At 42.0% G+C, this 17,878-nt stretch overlaps 1 protein-coding gene across 10 annotated transcripts in view; it reads left to right on the top strand.

Annotated features, from left to right (window-relative positions):
- LOC148011081 (Nucleic acid-binding proteins superfamily) overlaps nucleotides 1-17,878 on the top strand; it is a 229,967-nt gene that overhangs the window by 81,790 nt on the left and 130,299 nt on the right. For 9 of the 10 annotated variants that reach the window (XR_015689510.1, XR_015689514.1, XR_015689512.1 and 6 more), the window contains 4 exons: nucleotides 7,182-7,332; nucleotides 7,407-7,516; nucleotides 9,890-10,030; nucleotides 10,199-10,340. Coding sequence is in view for 4 of the 10 variants with exons in the window: in XM_087671737.1 (XP_087527863.1) it covers nucleotides 7,182-7,332; nucleotides 7,407-7,516; nucleotides 9,890-10,030; nucleotides 10,199-10,340 (544 nt within the window). In the remaining 6 variants the exon portion in view is untranslated. The remainder of the gene's footprint in view (nucleotides 1-7,181; nucleotides 7,333-7,406; nucleotides 7,517-9,889; nucleotides 10,031-10,198; nucleotides 10,341-17,878) is intronic. The other variant, XM_087671738.1, reaches the window with a different exon arrangement.

The following is a 17,878-nucleotide window of genomic DNA, read 5'->3' as shown; positions in this document are numbered from 1 at the left end:
TAAATAATGAGCGAAATTTGAATCTTGATGTGCAAATTATCATTTTTTGCACTTAGATAAATGTTGATGAGCTGAAGTTGACCAAGGCAACTCTAAACAGTTTCAACAAAGAGCATAATGAGGAGCAAGATGTTATCTTAAGGTATCTCTATATGGACCTAGAAGAGATTGACCCTGGCAGGTGGGAGATATCACCCATATACATCTTCCTTTAGCTTTTCCCAAGTAATGGTTTCTTCCATTAACTCTTGGTCCTTGCACCATTGCTTCTATCAAAATTGAGCTTCACCCGTTAACTTCAATTTAGCTATCATTTGGCTGATTTGGAGGAGCAATATCTATAGTAGCAAAGTAATCCTCCATAAATTCAATCCGAATTTCTACTTTAGACTCAACATCCTTTCCTTTGCTATTACACTCAAGTGGTTCTATTTTCTTGAGAAAAATTTTCTTCTCTTACACTTTAATAAGGATAAGTATAGAAATGAAAGGTGAATACCCTAGTTTTGTTAATATTTGCAAGGTTAGTTGCATATCTTGAGTGGTTACAATATTCCGCAGCTGGGTCCCCTTGTGGCGGCTCTTGGGCCTGTGGCGAGGGGGTTTGTGGGACTACGTCTTCCCTGAATTGATTCACATCAATTTCCAGCTCTGCTTCTTCCCCCTGCCGTTTTAATTGTGCTGCTTCTTCCTCGAATCCAAGGGCATTTATCTCCTGGAGGGTTAGGCCGGCCAACATTAGGTATTTTCGTTGTTCATCCAAACTGAGCCTAACCTCTGGAGGTAATGGTGGCATCTGCAGTCCAGCGTGTAGGGCTCTTCTTGCCATGCCGAGCTTTCTTTGCATTGCCTCCAGTGGCTCTCCTTGCGCTGCGTGCGTGGCGTCCAAGATGGTGTCAAGGAAGGCCTTCTGTTGAGTGCTGAAGGCCACTTGGGCTGCCTCCGCCTTGCTCTTTGCGATGATTTTCTCCTTTTCTGTCAAAGCAAGGCGCCGTGCCAGTGTCTTCACCCTCTTTTCATTGTGCGCAGTGCACTCCTCTGCCCTTTTGTTCATTACTTCCAAGCCCTCTCCCTGTCTTAAGGTTAGCATTATGAGTTTCTGCTCATAATCCTCTAGTTCCTTGACTAGCCTCTCTTGTTCTCCCCACTGAGTCTCACATACTTGTAGGGGCCGCCGAGTTGTTGCTTGAGTTGTGAGCACCAATACCACCACTATATCGGCTAGTATGTTTTATGTGATGCTAGAGTCTTCTAGCTTCTCTATTGCGTTATCAATTGTTCTAGAGGATGCTCCATTTAGAGAGTCTTAAGTATGATGCTTTACTACTTTCTATTATCTATCTTTAAGTTGCATATTTTCTATATGTGTGAGATGATTTTATATATAATTTTGTTTCTATTTTTAAACAAATGTACGAAACAACGTATTTTATTCTTAAAAGTTTCTTTATGTTCCATTTTGTACATATTGGCATATTGAACATATTGTATAGATTGTACTTGGCCACCCCAAATGGGCACTATCACATGTGCCAATAATGCTTCATATGTAGTAAAAGGCATTATGAAGATGAGCTCCTCCACATTGTAAATGCCCAAACTGATACTGAAACCTAGCTTATGTCTAAGGACCCTTTGGTGACTCTAGAAGAGAAGCGATTCTAGATTCCTCATCAATTGTTGAAACCTAGCTTATGTCTAAGGACCCTTTGGTGACTCTAGAAGAGAAGCGATTCTAGATTCCTCATCAATTATGTCTAAGGACCCTTTGGTGACTCTAGAAGAGAAGCGATTCTAGATTCCTCATCAATTGTTGAAACCATTGGGGAATGAGGAAAGGTTGGTGATTGTTTGAAGGAGGACATGAAGTCTCAAGTACTTGTAATGCATCTATATCTAATGACAACTTCTCCTTATCAAGGAAGGGGAATCCTCCTCAGAAGGTTCATTGACCCTCATAGAAGCTCGAGGAATAGCAAAAGCTTTTTTTTTTTGGGGGGGGGGGGCATGGGGAGAGCTTTACCGAAGGGATAGGTAGCAAATGGTGCTGAAGGAGGACGGGTGTGAAGAGCTAACCTAGAAGCAATAGATGGTTTGGAGGGTGGGATTAGAATGGGGTTAGTTGAAGAAGATCCATGTATTGGTGCAGCATTGAGAGGAGGGTTTGAAGAAGAGGTAAGGCCTCATTGAACACAACATTCCAACTCACCACCACATTGTTGGAATTGGTGCTGTAGAGTCTAAAGCCTTTGGTGATCTCATTGTATCTAACAAAGATGTGCCACATGAACCGGGCATCTCTTTTTCTAGTCAATACATGTAAAGCCATTGCATCCAAAGATGAGAAAATGTGCTATAAATAGCTTTTGCCCAAAGAAACTCTTGTATGGAGTCATATCGTACAATGGAATGGGCAAGGACTTCTGTGAATATGAACGATTGTCGAAACCACTTCAGCCCAAAGGGTTATGTGATAACCCTTGGTGCTCAAGTATGGAGTGGGCCATCTCCAAAATAATCCTACTTTTATTGCTCCACTACACCATTCCCTAATGGTGTGTTGGTGTTGGCAAACTCATGCATATGCGATGCTAGCTGCAAGTCCCATCAAACTCTTTAGAGTTGAATTTCTTGAATTGTGAATGAATTGGTTTCCACAAAGATCTTCCACTCTAAAAAATTGGGAATTAAGCTTTCGTTTGGAGCTGGAAAAAATATGCTCAAACATATCTTGAAAAAGTCATCAACTAGAAGCATAAGGTTGCATTGCCCAAAGAAGTTGTGTGCATGGGCTGAAAGAATTTGTAGGGAGAAGCTCCAGTGGAGTAGATGGTCCCTAGGTGTAGTTTGGTTGCCTTGGGCATAGGCACCAATGGTCTTTACGTCTCAAACAACCCTTTTGATTGGCATGTTGAATAGAATCAAAGTTCAATTGTCTATAATGGGCATACCATAGTAGCCCAAGTGCTGAAGAAGAAAGGGCAGCAAGGGCTATGAGCTTGTATAGACCACCCTCTAGTGCACTGGATTATAGAACAACCACTAGTAGAAGTATCCTCTGTCATAGTACACAAGGACCATTGGGGCACCCAGCTGTGTAAGGCCTTGAACATACCGAATATTGAACGCCAAATTTGGTACATAGAGGACTTATGCTGCTGAATCTTGTCTATCAGCATGTAATGGTTTATTGTCCACACTTCAAAGAGGCATAGAAGAATTGTGACTCATGGTGATAGAGTCCCCTCTGTCGTGGAGATCCTATATCCAATCTTGATGGTAGGTTATATGGCGAGATGCTCCACCCCTAGCCAAGGATTCTTTGGAGAATAAGCAAGTGCATTGTCATCGATATTATGGGCATGGACAAAGACTTACTTTGATGTTGTGGTAATGTAGCCTTGGAAACCTTCGCTTTGAGTCTTTTTGTCCCAAGTTGAGGGTGGGGGTATTTGTTCCAACATTTCTCATCCGGATGGGTCATCTTCCCATAGTGAGGGCAGTTCAGATGACCCTTGGACTTTCATCCTTCTCCTTCTCCTGTTGTTCCTTCTTTGGTTTCTTGCTCTCCTGCTTTTTGCAGCCACTTGTAGATGTGCCAGCCGCAAAGGTGAGATTGGCTGTCCCTGCACCTTGAACCTTGGAGTTGAGGAGACTATGGTAGAATATGTCATACTTGGGGGATGAGAAATGTGACATCACTTTCGATTAGATATTTTTGAGGGATGCAAGTTTTGAGGGCAGCCTGCTCAAGAAGGTCTTTGGGGCTGGAGGAGGTGACATAAACACTGAAACAGCTGTATTTGATGATCGACCAGCAGTAGGATGTTTGCTAGGCTGAAAACACTGCAATCTGGAGTGATTCACATCACTTGATGAAGGTCTCCTTGTCGTAGCAGCTCTAGTTCCTCTCTGTTGGCAATGATACTATGTGGGAGTGCACAATGGAAGCAGATCATGATCATGGAGAGAAGGGAAGAGAGAGCAAATGAGCATAGCAAAAGAATTACCAAAATTTGCCCTGATCTTCTTCTTCATACAAGGCTGCTACAGTCAACCCCTGCATGCTGCCGGACTGTGTAACTTAGGGCACTAGAATGTGGCAGGGAATGAAGAGAGTGCAGGTGATGAGAGAAAGAGAATGGAGGCGACTGAAATGCTGAAATAGTTGGAGTCTGGACCTACAATAAAGTAATGCGAAAATGCTGGCCACCAGCTGTCTTGTGGCAGGGAGGAAATCTGCCTTGCAAGTGGGCAGATGGTAACCATGATCAGGCTGGAAACGATCATGTACTAATGGGCAGCACAGATGCACACATGCATCACACACACAGTGCTAGAGCTCCTCCGTTTCCATCAGATTTTGATGCAGCTCACAACCAGCCAAAAGAAAGGCCGAAGGAATCAGTCTCGAAGGACACATAACCTTGAATGGTTTGGTTTACTGGCAAGAAAAGTGCTAAGAAATGACAAAAAAGGGCTAAGCTTAAACTGAAGAGTGAAGGCCTCTCCTGAACACAGCTAGCAGTTGCCAGTTCCTATCTCAAGTGCTGAAAGTGCCACCACTGCACCACCCAGAGAAAAAGAGATGCTCGCAAAAGACCGCACTTATCTAGACCCCGTCCAACAGCTTGCTGCAATAGACAAGCTCAAAGAGTAGGTCCAAACCACTCAGAACGAACTAAAGGATGTACCCAATGATTAAATCATGAGCTTACCTAGTTTCTCACGTTTGACTAATCCTAGCTTGACACAACAACCTGATGAGTTTACCACAGAACGCATCAATGAGCAATCAAGGGAATAGGTGATATCTCTTCCCCCTGAGAATGTGAACAATTACTGCTTGTGCTAGGAGCCATGAGGACAATCGCTGTTCAATTCCACCCTGATCCCCTCAATGTGGAAGGAAGAAATGTTAGGGTTAGTGACATGCAATGATGATGGCGACGACAACATCATCTCTGTAGCAATGAACGGCAGCCCAAGTCTAGGTAATGGAAACAGCTAGGAAATGGCTGGGGAAGCATCGAACACAGAAATGTTGTTACTTAAAATGTGGAGGGAAAAATTTTACACTGGCACACTAACCTAAGTTGACAAAGGTTGTGAGAATTTCAACCAATTCATACTAGATAAATGAAATTTTTGGGCAAGGCTATGGCTAGACATTTGGAAACTGGTGTATGGAAATGACAACTGAATCTAATTGCAAATTCCATTTTTGAGTGAAAGGGCTAGCAAACGGCAATTTCTTAAAAAAAAAAAGAAAATTCTAATAATTTCGAAGAGAAGATGCTTGAGGTAAAGTATAAAGTACAAAGGACTCTATACAGAGTAGCTAAGTACATCATAAATACAATGGTGGTGTGAACAACCAATCTGGTGAGCTATAATGCAGACCATTTGAGGGGCTAGATGAAAAATTCTTCTCGAGAGATGTAAGGATGTAGGATGGCTTTGAGAGGATTAGGAAGAGAGATGTCTTCTTGCATACCTGTGACTCTAGCAAATGGAAGTTTCTTGTGACTAGGATATGAGATGAGCATCGACTCATGGCTGGCGAAGTGGATGGCATAATTTGACCTGTGCAGATTTGATGATGCTTAGTGCATCGGACAGATATAGATCATGCTTGGGTAAGGCATGTGTGTGGAGGGCTTGGTTGCAACCCAAGCCCAAGACTTCATACATATTTTCTGTTGGTCCCTTGAGCACACTGTCTGGGATGGCATGCTGGCATCTTGGGGGTGTGTCCGAGCCATACCCTGTCACTATGGTTTAGAGGATTGCTTGGTGCTCAAAAGAGGGGTCGCACCTTGGCTCCATTGTTGCACATACTCAGAAAACGTTCAGGGGTCCCTTGATGCAATGTTATATCTATCTGAATGTGTTGTAGGCTGCTTGTACAACTGCTTGTGGCACTGTTGTTGATATGTATACTAGTTAGTAGTTGATTCGGTTCACTGTTTCATGCATCATGAACTAGAACTGCAAGTAGGGATATAGTATATACAAATTGCTGGACTTTGAATACGATTCAGCAAGACCAAGATATTAATCTTTGTTGTATTGGTCTGGCTAGTTATGTATTTGATCATATGGCTGGTCATTTAAGCATTGTTGTTTCCATGACTTCATACTGCTTAACGGAGATGCAATCCAGGATCCTTGCCATTTTTCCTATGCTTCTTTGCTTCATATCCCTTCTTGTTGCTTCTTAGCTTGTGGAGGCCAGCTATGTTTCTGCTGTCTAGCAGATGTTTTTTATTTAATATTTCCAAGTACAGGCCTCCTGTGGTGGCTAGGTTCTAGCTTTGAGATTCACCTGCTTCATGGCCCTAGAAAAGGTCTTCTGTGGTGGCTAGGTTCAAGCATTGAGATTCATCTGCTTCATTGCCCCAGAATAGACCTTCTGTGGTGGCTAGGCTCAAGCATTGAGATTCATCTGCTTGATGGTCTTAATGCAGCCTTTGCATGTACCTTCTTGGTAGGGCATATGTGGGCCATAAGGAGGAAGGGGGAGAGGGAAAGCGGGCATGTCACCTTATTTTCTTGGCAGGAAGCTTGCTAGAGGCCTCTATAGCATCCCCTTATAGCTGACTCAGAGCATTTCAGCAAGGATGGACCTGTGAGATTGGAACTTCTATTTGTTTGTCCATTCATCTTCTTGTGGGGCCCTTGGACCTTCGGTGAGTTATAGGAAGGTGTAAATAAATTTAGCAAGATCCCCGTGCCATCTCTAGCTGTGAGCCCCCCTGCTCCCCAAACCAACAAAGTAAGGACACGATCGTGCATCGGGCCTATCAACCAATTGTTAATGTCTTGTACACCTGGCTTCATTTTCAGGTTGGTCCTCATATGGTCATTAGAGTTTGCCTTTGGCCTTGTATGGTGGTCCATACTTGTGTATATATATGTGGACACTCTTATGGTCTCACTTTTCATATAAGGGAAACATGACTATGTATGGTGGCTCAAGTTTCTCTCTCTCGCCAAAAGAATAGTTGAACTTTTTGGCATGATCCTCTTGTGTTGCATTGTTCAATGCACCTGTCCAGTTTGGCTTCAAACAGAAGTCGGACATTCAGGTCTCAGATTCATTTTGTAATACCAAGTTGTACTGAGTCCTTCATACAGGTTACCAGCATTCAATATTGTATGATTGTGGGCATGTGCAGGTTTTATGATCTTATTGATGAAAGAAACGGTGTGTTGAGGAAAGGTCGGGAAATTCGTCTAACAGGATGCCGCCTTCGAACTGCAGTAGTAGCAGGATCAAGCAAAACACGCCTTCTTCCCACTGAATATCTTGTTATTCTGTTGGATGAGGTGGTTGTCTCTCCATAGTTAAATTTGATGATATTGATCTATTTCCTAGTGTGAAATCAATTTTCTCAAAGCAGGAACAAGATGAAGATGCATTGCTTTTGGGTGCAAGATTTTGTGCCGACACGTTTTCTAGCATTCAATTGGACTCTGTAGAGGGTGGTGCAGATTGCTGTTTCTACGCAAGGTGGTTCTTTAATTTGAACTGTTTCAATGCTCCTTCTGTGTAGATTGCTCTATTGAGGTGGTTCAGATTGCTGTTTCTATGCAAGGTCTCTCTTTTATATAACCTGGACACTTTCTTTGTAAGATCTCTCTTTTGTTTAGACTGCCATAGGTTTGTTTGTATCTTTGATTACGTTCTTGTGAGTCTTAGTGCCATTTGTGGCTACACTTACAATTTAGTATACCAAAGAAATATTAATCTATATTTCAAATTCCTGCAAATGATCTCTGGCAGTATTAGGTGCTTGAATGTGGATTCCTTGTAAATCTTCTTATATTTTCTTATACTTATCCAATAATGAAATTGTGGAAGGGTGGACCATGTGCTATTGTATTTTGCAAGTGGAATTGACTACAATTGGTTCAGCTCAATGTTGCAGTGCAAGATGATGATAAAACTTCTAGAAGCTTATGCTCTTTGGGCAAGATGCCAAGGGCACTCAAGAAAGCTGTGCATCCTGTATTATGCAATTTGGTAGAATCCTCAGATTTTCATCATGCCAGCAAGTAGTGCATTGGTCTTTGAACTTTTACCAAGTTCTTGAGAGTTAGAATTTTCTCTTTGAATGGTTTCTGTTAGTTAGGGTTCCATGAAGCCGGTTATTGAGTTAGAGGAGATCCTGCCCCCTTCCTAGTCCAGCATGATTTTGTTGTAGAGAAGAGAACGTTGGTGTGCTAGAAGCATTGCAAAGCGGCTTTATCTACTTAGAGTACACTTGCTTGATCTTTGCAGTGGAAATGCCCAAAAGTGGATCAGCTCCTTATTGCTTTTGAAATCTGCATGAGAGCAGCTGATTATTTGCAATGTGAATCTCTAGAGATCCAATACATAGCTGATAAAGAGAATAAATAAAGGATGATCCTTTTATTTAACTTTGGGTAAGCTCTCTTGCTGCAATCAGACTCTATCATGCCTTGGTTGATATTCCAGTTGCTATTGTTTGTGGACACCTCTTTATGATCTCTTGCCTTCATAAATGATACTCTATAGGCCAGATATGTGCTTTTCATGAATGTGGGGCCACTTGCACTGCTAACATGGCACGTGGCCCTTTGAGGAATTGAAGTTTTCACCAATTTAATCTACAAAATAATATATAAACTGGTGAGCATTTTAATGGAGATGCTTTAAAAGTGTAGCCACCAGAAGACATGGAACCTGCAAAATGTGAAAGCCCTAAAACTGCAAAATGGCACAATAGAGGTTGTAAAGTGAGAATCAAATAAAGTTCATGCAAGAAGAGTCCTAGTGGGAAAGTGCCTGAATTGTTGCATCAAACAATTGGTCAATTGACTTCAAAAAACCTCTCTTTGGAGCATTTGGGGTGGTTGAGAAAGAAATATTTGTGATTCAGATTCAGGGGGTTATGGCGCTAGATTGGCACCCTAGCCTCACTTTGCTGTTTATAGATGTGATGGACATGGGAATTCATGTTGGCCAGAAGCCACCAGTGACCTTTACATGTTGGTCAAGGTCATTTTATACATTTGAGTATCCTCTCAAAAAAGCATTTCAAAAATCAAGGAGAGTGGAACCTTGAATGTATACTGACATTCATTTACACTTTTTTTGCAAGTCATGATTAAGAGAACAAAAATAGGGATATAATGCAGGTCATAGCAACTGTAGTTGAGTGTTGCTAGGCTTACATTCCAGTAACCTGGCCCATTCTTGCTTGACCATCCCACTAGCATTCAGGTGAATTTCTCAGCTTGTTGTATAGCCTTCATTGCTTTTTGTTGTACTAACCATTGCATGCACTAGGGTGCACTGGTTCTCTGTGACCATCCCACTAGCATTTAGTCGAATTACCAGTTTACTGGCTGTTGCATGTTGGTGAATTTCTCAGCTTGTTGTATAGCCCTCATTGCATTTTGTTGTAACTAGTGACTGCATGCAGTAGGGTGCACTGGTTCTTTGCTTGAATGCTTATATATCTTTCTTTGGCTAATGTGGGGATTAAGAGAAGAAAAATGAATTTAAAAATGCAGTTTTAATTTTAGGAGCGAGTGGCTTTTTTTGTTTCTCATTTAATGGTCCTGACTCTTTTCTGAGTTTCAAACATTTACAAAATGAATCATTTTGCTTTTGTTTAATGGTCCTGATTCTTTTTCCTCTGTCCTGATCTCATTAGATGGTCCTCATGTTTCTTTGGCATATAATGGCCCCAACTCTTTTTCTTGGTCTCCGAATTTTCAAAACCAAATCATTTTACTTTCATATAGTGCTCCTGAATCTTTTTTCATGGTCTCAAACTTAAGAAAACTGAAGAATGCCTTTTTCAAAGTCATGTTACAGCTATGTGTACTTATTATGACATGATGTTTTGGATAGATTGGAAGAAATTGGTGAAGTTGAGATTCATGCACATTGGAATCATGTAAAACGACAAAAACTTTTTTTGTGTGATGGAAATGGTACCAAAATGCCTTTGGTTCTTTGGGATGAACAACTTTGCCTCTCCTCTCTTTTTAGGTGAGTCATAACTTACTTCACTTGATGCTCTTGTTCCAAATGTACTCGAGTGTGAATGAAGAGAAATTTAGAAATTCAAACTTCTATCTTCTTCAACTTTTCTTTTAACCGTTTTTGCAAAAGGGTGTCTGACAGAATGGTGGTTTCTTCCTTTTATTGACCTTCCAGTGAAGGAAGCATGATTGCTATAGAAAGACCGTTTCTTAATCTAGTCGACTGCCAAAGTATTCAACCAAATGCAAGGTTTATGATGGAGTATGGGAGTGCTTCTCGCTTGTACACAGTACCATATTCACAGCATGAAGAGCAGGTGATGAATAGCCTTACGTTGACATTATGAACGTGTCACATTGAAGTCTCTTTATCAAAACATCAGATGTCCTGACAGTAAAGTTGAACCCTTCAACTGTTAAATATTTAGAACACATTGCAGAAGTTTTAGTTCATTTAGTTGCTAGTGATGAAAGGGGTGGAGAATGGGTTGCTGTCCAAATACTGTGGCAGCAAAGTTTCCAAATGAATGTGAGCAGCTTGAAGACTGTTGGGTGGAACAGTAGTGAAAACCAGCTAAACACAGCAAAATGCTGCAGGAGATAGGTTCATGACAGTACAGCAGTACAGCATGCCATGATCAAAGACAATGAATGTCTCCCAATGGTCGCACAAGTAGGAGATGACCATAGTACAGCAAGAGAGAAGTCCACAGCTATCCCTTAGGAGGCAATCTTATCTTCCTCGTATCTCATAGTAGACATGGTTGTTGATGTGAAAATGCAGAGATAGATGTGCTTGGAAAGCAAACAGGAGACTGACCTGGTGAATAGGTAACTGGCAAGGCGGACAAGGCAATCGAACGATAATGTAGTCGCAAGTTGGACCAATCAGCCTGTGATAGTCAGACCTGGTGCCGACTCCCACCACGTAGCAGATTGATCAGGAAGGTTTCCCCTCCCAGTCTATAAAATTGGTGTCAGACATTTAGTCCTCTCCAGTAGCCTTGGCACTTCGTATCTCCACTTCTTACATAACTGTCATGTGAGATTCCGTCTTTGTACACTTGAATCTGAAATTTAGACCACATTAGTAACAGCAATCAGATATCACATGGTCTAATGACTCTCGAATTGAGGAAATAGGACATCACCTCTGCAAAGACTAGAAAGAGATGAGGGGTCAGGGGGTACCTCTTCTTGACTGAACTCTTGAGGCAAAACTCCTCTCCCTTCTGCCCCCTTATGATCACCCTGCTGCTGCTTCCTGTCCTGTAATGTGCTGAAACGCCTCTGATCCACAGTTAAGGAAAGCCTAGCCACTCCATGGTACTTTTTGGGAAGTGCCAATATACCCTCTAGTAGGATTTCTCAAAGTTTAGAAGGACTGCTATCTCGTGCCAGCTGTGTTGGGCCCACTCCATGTCCTTGAAGGACATAAGAATATGTCTAGGACATTCCTTCCAGATGCAAAAATGTTGTGGATGATATATGTTTCAGGTTTGGGGGAGAGTCTACTGCTAATCCTCTTTGCCAGGGCCTTATAGGCCACTGATAAGAGAGTGATGGGGTGCCAGTAACTTTGCCCCGTATGACTCCCTTTGTGAAGGAGACAGAACTAGGCAACAAAGAGGCTAGCCAACATCTGCTCAGTACTGAAAACAAGCTGAAAAGCCACCAACAGGGAGTGCTTCTGCTCCTCCCAGGAGCTGCAAAAGAACCTAGACGAGCCATCTTTTCATGGGAGTCCTGCCTGTCCTAGGCTTGGAAGGCTTGAAGCAACTCTTGCTGTGTGAAGGGTGCAAAGAGGGGCTGTCCAATCCCCCATCCCATCCAAACATGCTTTGTGCAGCAGAGTAGTTGTGCCAAAACTTCATCTTGTTGATACAAACACATGTAGACATTAGCGGCTAGCTTCATCACCTCCTTCGGGCAAGTTCTCCCTCTACCCTATTAGTTTTGGAGGCTGCAAAGTCCTGAGCGTGCTAGGTTGATGTACTTGTGAGAACTCTTTGCATATGACATCTCCTTTTTGCACCTAGAAGGTAGTGGAAACTCGAAAGAGAAGGCTTAGATGATAAGTGTATGGTCTCTTGGGGAGCCTTGTAGGCTGTCATAGGTATTGGATGTTGTTAGATTTCTATGCAGTGCTCTCTCCTCCTAGCATTGTTGCCTTGTGTGTAGGGCCTCCTTTTGGCAAATCCTACTTCACTCACCCTGAGTATTGAGTGTGAGGAGGACGAGAAATTTTTATTGCTTTGCTTAGCATTTGATAAAAGTTCATCAAATGTGCTAATGTGACTTACACATGTGAGTTGCAAGTTAATTTTTTCATAGTGTGGGACCTAGGACTTCGAGATATCAGTTGGTGACAAAGGCAAAAGCTGTAATAAGTTATGCCTCTTAGGTGCTAGGTGGTACTTAATGTCAAAGTTGGGCCTACACTAATTTCTTGGCCACTAATGTCGGTGGTAACATTAGTGACTAGGCATTAATCAATCTAGGGGTCAATAATTTCTCAAGGACACTTAGGAGACAAACTGGCCTAGCCAATTTAATTATTGGTTGGTGGAATTATTTATTAATAGTTTGAAAATATATTTAATAAGTTAGATAATGCTGAAAAATGGAAGTAGAAGGCAGTCACTTAGCAAAATTTGCCCATGTAAGTGAAAAAGACGTTTGAGAGAGAGAGAGAGAGAGAGAGAGAGAGAGAGGTCATTCTAGCCTTGTGCAAGCTAAGAGAGATAGGTGTGAGAGATGGGGAAGATTGAAGCTCAATTGAGAGTACAGAGTTGACAATGAAGAGTGTGAGAGTGAAGGTACGACTCCCAATGCAATACTCAAAGAGTAATGTGTAAGTACAAAGTATAATCCTTAAACCTTAGGGTTGTCAATGTGCGTTCACACCCCGAAGGTGTAAAACATGATAAGTGCCCGAACTGTGTAACATAAGCACATAAAATAAAGAAAAATATAACTAGGGAAAAAAACATATTGTAAGGAGAGTAAAAAGTGCCCTAGTGTCATACCAAGGATCAACAACACTCCTTTGTGAGCGTAGGTGTGAGTCAAACCCAACAAACCCCTTGGAGTGAAGAGTGATCACCATACAAGGATCATCCACCAAAGGAGATCAAATTTAAAGCATTGTAGAATGCTTCAAATTTGTCATGAGAAAGAGCTTTGATAAAAATGTCTGCCACATTACTGATGGTAGGACAATAGACAAGGCTGATATCTCTTGCATGTAGCCTCTCTTTGACAAAGTGATAGTGGATCTCTATGAGTCTCATGCGTGTATGAAACATTGGGTTCCGTGCCATTGCTATGGCACTTTGATTGTCAGTAAACAAAGGAGTAGGCTTTATGAAAAATACATTAAAATCAGCCAACAAACGTCTCAGCCATACACATTCAATTGTGATAGTGAAAGTTACCTTGTGTTCAGCTTTACAAGATGGTGTGGCGTGGATTGTTTCTTGCTAAGCCAAGAGATGCAAGATCCGTGAAGAAAGAAACAATTTCCACTCATAGAGTGGTGTGAATCAAAATCACTGGCCAATCTAAATTAGTGTAAGCATGTAGTTGCAGTGGTCCCCTCTTGGCATAAAGCAATCCAAGAGTCCTAGTCCCCTACAAGTAACAAAAAACATGCTTCACAGCTTGCCAACGACATGCGTGGGCTGTGCATATATCTGCTCAGGGCTGAAACTGCAAATTGAATATCTGGCCTTGTGTTGCATAAATAAATGAGACATTCAACTACTAGAACATATGTATGGATGTCGAACAAATTACTGTCATCATGCAAGGACAGCTTGAGTCCAATCTCCATTGGTGTGCAAACTGAATTGTAGTCTTGTAAGCAAAGTCTCTCAAGAAGTCTACCAATATATGTGGACTGTGACAATCCAATGCCTCTAGCATCATGGATGAATTGAATGGCCAAATAATAGTGCAAAGGCCCTAAGTCTGACATTTGAAAAGTTTACTGTAGACTTTGCTTGAATGCTGAAATTTAATTAGTATGTGTCCTTGTGAGTAGAAGATCGTCTTCATAAAGACATATGACCAGCAAGGATTCCCCCTTTTTACATACGTAAAGAGTAGATTTTGATGAGCTGTTAATGAACCCTTGGGTGAGTGCAAAGACATCAATTTTTGCATACCAAACTCGGGGAGCTTGCTTTAAATCACACAAAGCCTTTTTAGCTTGCATACCAAGCCTTTGGATCCCTTAACTGCAAAACCAATGGGCTGTTGTACATACACTTCTTCTTGAAATTTCCCATATAATAATGTAGTGTTAATATCAGGCTGTGGTGCACAGTTCAACCATGATGGGCAGCCAAAGCAATCATAGACTGAATGGTAGTCGTATGGGATGTAAGATTTATAGGAAGCATGATTGGTTTACGAGAATAGTTTGAAATCTCTAGTACGATGTTTAGATGACTTAATTTCCACTTTAGATGGATTCAAACATATACTATGACTTATTTTGAAGGGAATAAGTCGTCCAAGACAAAAGATGGAGAAAAATGATGCGGTTTACGAAAATCGTCATTTTCGCCTATTTATGATGGATTTTGGTAATTCTGGCCGCGTTAGCTTATCGACCAGATGCGTTCCGATCGTTTTTGAGTACCCGGACTACTATATTCAAAGTTCATATGACGAAGTTATGATCCAAACAAGTTGCAGACAGGCACAGGGCAGAAAAAACGAAAATGGTGAAAAAAGCATAAGAAAAAACACACATGAGAGAAAGTAGAGAAAAACTATAAAAGGGAGGACAAGGAGGGGAGAAGGGCCATCAAAATCACAAGTGTGTGTAAGGCTTGAGGTTGAGATTTTATCCCTCGCCTTCTTTGATCTTGCCATCGAATTCCGAAGAGAAGGTTTGAGGATGTGCTTTAAGTCCCTCGCCTATATCAAAGTTCCAACATCGCGAGTCGCTATGGAGATTGGCTTGAGTTGAGCTTAAAGCTTCTCGCCTATTTTTGAAGATCGACAACAAATTCTCATCCGTGCGGCGAGTGACTTCACGAACCCTTACACGAATTCCGTGCGACATTTGGCTCCATACCAAGAGAGGGACGAGCAATCTTGACGAGGACGAGACGTTGATCGAGAAGGAGGAGACACTATTCTGTGAGATGAAGAGACATCATTCCATTCAACCCAAGGAAGGGGATACGCAGAAGGTCTCTCATCCTCTTCTACTCTAATGCGAGAAGAGAAGACACTGAAAAACCTTATCCTATTCTATCAATCTGGTTAGAAGTCATACCTCTACTCTCATCCCTATTCCGTCTACTAGAGAGACAGAGATCATATCTATTCTCTCGCTCTTGCTCTATATAGATATTCTTTGGGTCAACCTTGATACCATTTTTCCCAACAATATGCTCCAAATACTCTACTTCTTTGGTCATAAACGTGCATTTAGATGCTTTGGCAACGAGTTTGTGCTTTCTCAAGATGTCAAACACCTCTTTAACATGCTGTAAATGCTGTTCTTTGCTCTTACTATATATCAATATATCATGAAAGAAGACCAAAACTGTCTTAAACAAGAATGGCTGAAGTATTTTATTCATTAATGCTTGAAATGTTGATGGAGCGTTTGAAAGACCAAAGGGCATAACCATCAAATGATATAGTCCCCTTTCAGTCCTAAAAGCTGTTTTATATTCGTCTCCCTCCTTCATACGCATTTAATGGTATTCCAATCACAAATCGATTTTTGAAAAGACCTTAGCATCTTTCAACTCATCCAAGAGATCATCAATTCTTGGTATTGGATACCTACTCTTAATTGTGGAATTATTGAATTTACGATAATCTATGCATATACGGAATGATCCATCCTTCTTCTTTACCAAAAGAACGAGAGAAGCAAATGGAGATTGACTTGGTTGTATGAGACCCATCTCAAGTAATTCCTTTACTTGGTGCTCAACTTCTTCTCTCTCCACCTTTGAGAGATGATACGGAGGCTTATTGCTAGGCTTGGTATTTGGAAGCAAGTCAATGGGATGATCCACTGCATGTTTGGGAGGAAGAGAAGAGGGTGGCTGAAGTAGATCATCATAATCTTCGAACAATTTGCAAAGGCAAGGATCCATGTCCTTGGGAAGTGTAGAGAGTTGATTTGAAGAGGACTAATCCTCATCAATCTTAGACAAGAGAAGAGTGAACATACATGCCTTTATTGAGAAACCCTTCACCTACATTTTGCGTTTTTCTGCGTTTCTGCGTTTTGCGTTTAGGGTTTGCAGCCCCAAAAAGGGGCGCCATCTTAGACCGACTTTGTCTATTTATAGGCCATTCTCTCATTCATTCCTTACCGCTAATTCATTTAGTCCATCACCTCTTTTCTCTAGCCTCTCCACTACCCTCACACCCCTTCAGGAGGACATTGCGGTTCGTGGTTCGTGGCTGTCTTCATCTTCATTGTGCTACGACACCCTTGTTCCTTTGTAGAACATTTACTCCATGATTCAGATCTTCATCATTCCATTCATCAGAGTTTTTTCTCTCTTCTCTTCTCTTCTCCATGTTTGCCAAGTTCACTTTGTGTTGCTCCCTGCAAACCCTATTGTCTCACTGGTACGTCATCTTTTGACATGGTATCAGAGCTGGATCTGCTTAAACAACAGCAAAGATCCTTCATTCTAATGATGGCAAAGACCGGTGGCGGATTCGGCATCCACTTCTCCTCTTCTTCCGTTGCATCGAAATCCCGTTTTTACAGGTTTTAGGTGTTTTTAGCTTGTTGCCCATATCCCTTTTGCGAAGGGTATCGCAATCTCAATTGTTCCTTGCTATCATCTACAGTCTCTGGCGCCTATTTCCAGCTTTCCACCCGCAGTAGTTTGCAGTTGTTTACAAGAGGAGCGACTGTTGCTGATCACTCTCCATTCAAAAAACAATCTCGTTTTTGCCGATTTCAAGTATTTCACCTTGCTCCCCACACCCTGGATGCGGAGGACATTACGGTCCAAGCTAGCCATTGCTGTCTATAATAGGCTCGTGCTTGTTTCCGGCCTATCACACATAGTTCGGAGCTGATTTTAGCATGGTGACTGCTATTGCTGGTTTTTCCTCTGTTTTTAGTCTTTGTCTCTTCCGCAGTCTGCATTTGATATTTTCTCTCTCTTGTAGCCTGCGTTTTTAGTATTTCTCTCTCCTGACCTGCGTTTTTCTACTAGTTGCAACCTCTTACTGCTGGTAGCATTCTCCTCCCATTGAGAGCTGACTTCCAGCCCTTCCATTGCCCTCCCATCCCGTGCGGCGGACATTGCAGTTCATGCTTCACATTGCCCTTACACCCCTTGAGGCGGACATTGCGGTTCGTGGTTCATGGTAGTTGATCTTTGCCACCTCTTTCTTCTTTAGTAAGGCACACTGGTACCCATGGCATCTTTACTAACAGATAACCAGAGTACTGGGTGCTTCTATTGTGGCATCACCGGATGCACTACCAATGCTTGCCGACTTCGACCTTTGCTCCCTACCCCCTGGAGTCTATGCGCCTTCCCCTAGGCACTCCTTGTGCCACCTCTTCTTTTTGGGCCACAGAGATCGTTTTGCATCGGTTATCAGAGTACTATGCTCAAGGCAATAAGACTCATCCGATGCGCACTAAGTCCTTTCGAGCACATGGAGGATCGATTGGCGCTACAACCTCCTGGAGATCGTTGCAATGCTAGTGGTAGTCTTCTTCCACCCATTTTCGAGTACAATGGCTATTACATCCCGTGGTTTTGCAATCAGCTCCATCGAGAGACAGTGAGTGTTTGATACCGTCTCCTCGTCAATCTGCTTCTTCGAGAGACAATGGTTGCTC

The sequence above is a fragment of the Lygodium microphyllum genome, chromosome 29, assembly GCF_053477565.2.
Source record: "Lygodium microphyllum isolate KBCC chromosome 29, Lygodium_microphyllum_v1.1.10, whole genome shotgun sequence".
NCBI classification, from domain to species: domain Eukaryota; kingdom Viridiplantae; phylum Streptophyta; class Polypodiopsida; order Schizaeales; family Lygodiaceae; genus Lygodium; species Lygodium microphyllum.
This window is presented reverse-complemented; position numbering and strand designations above follow the sequence as displayed.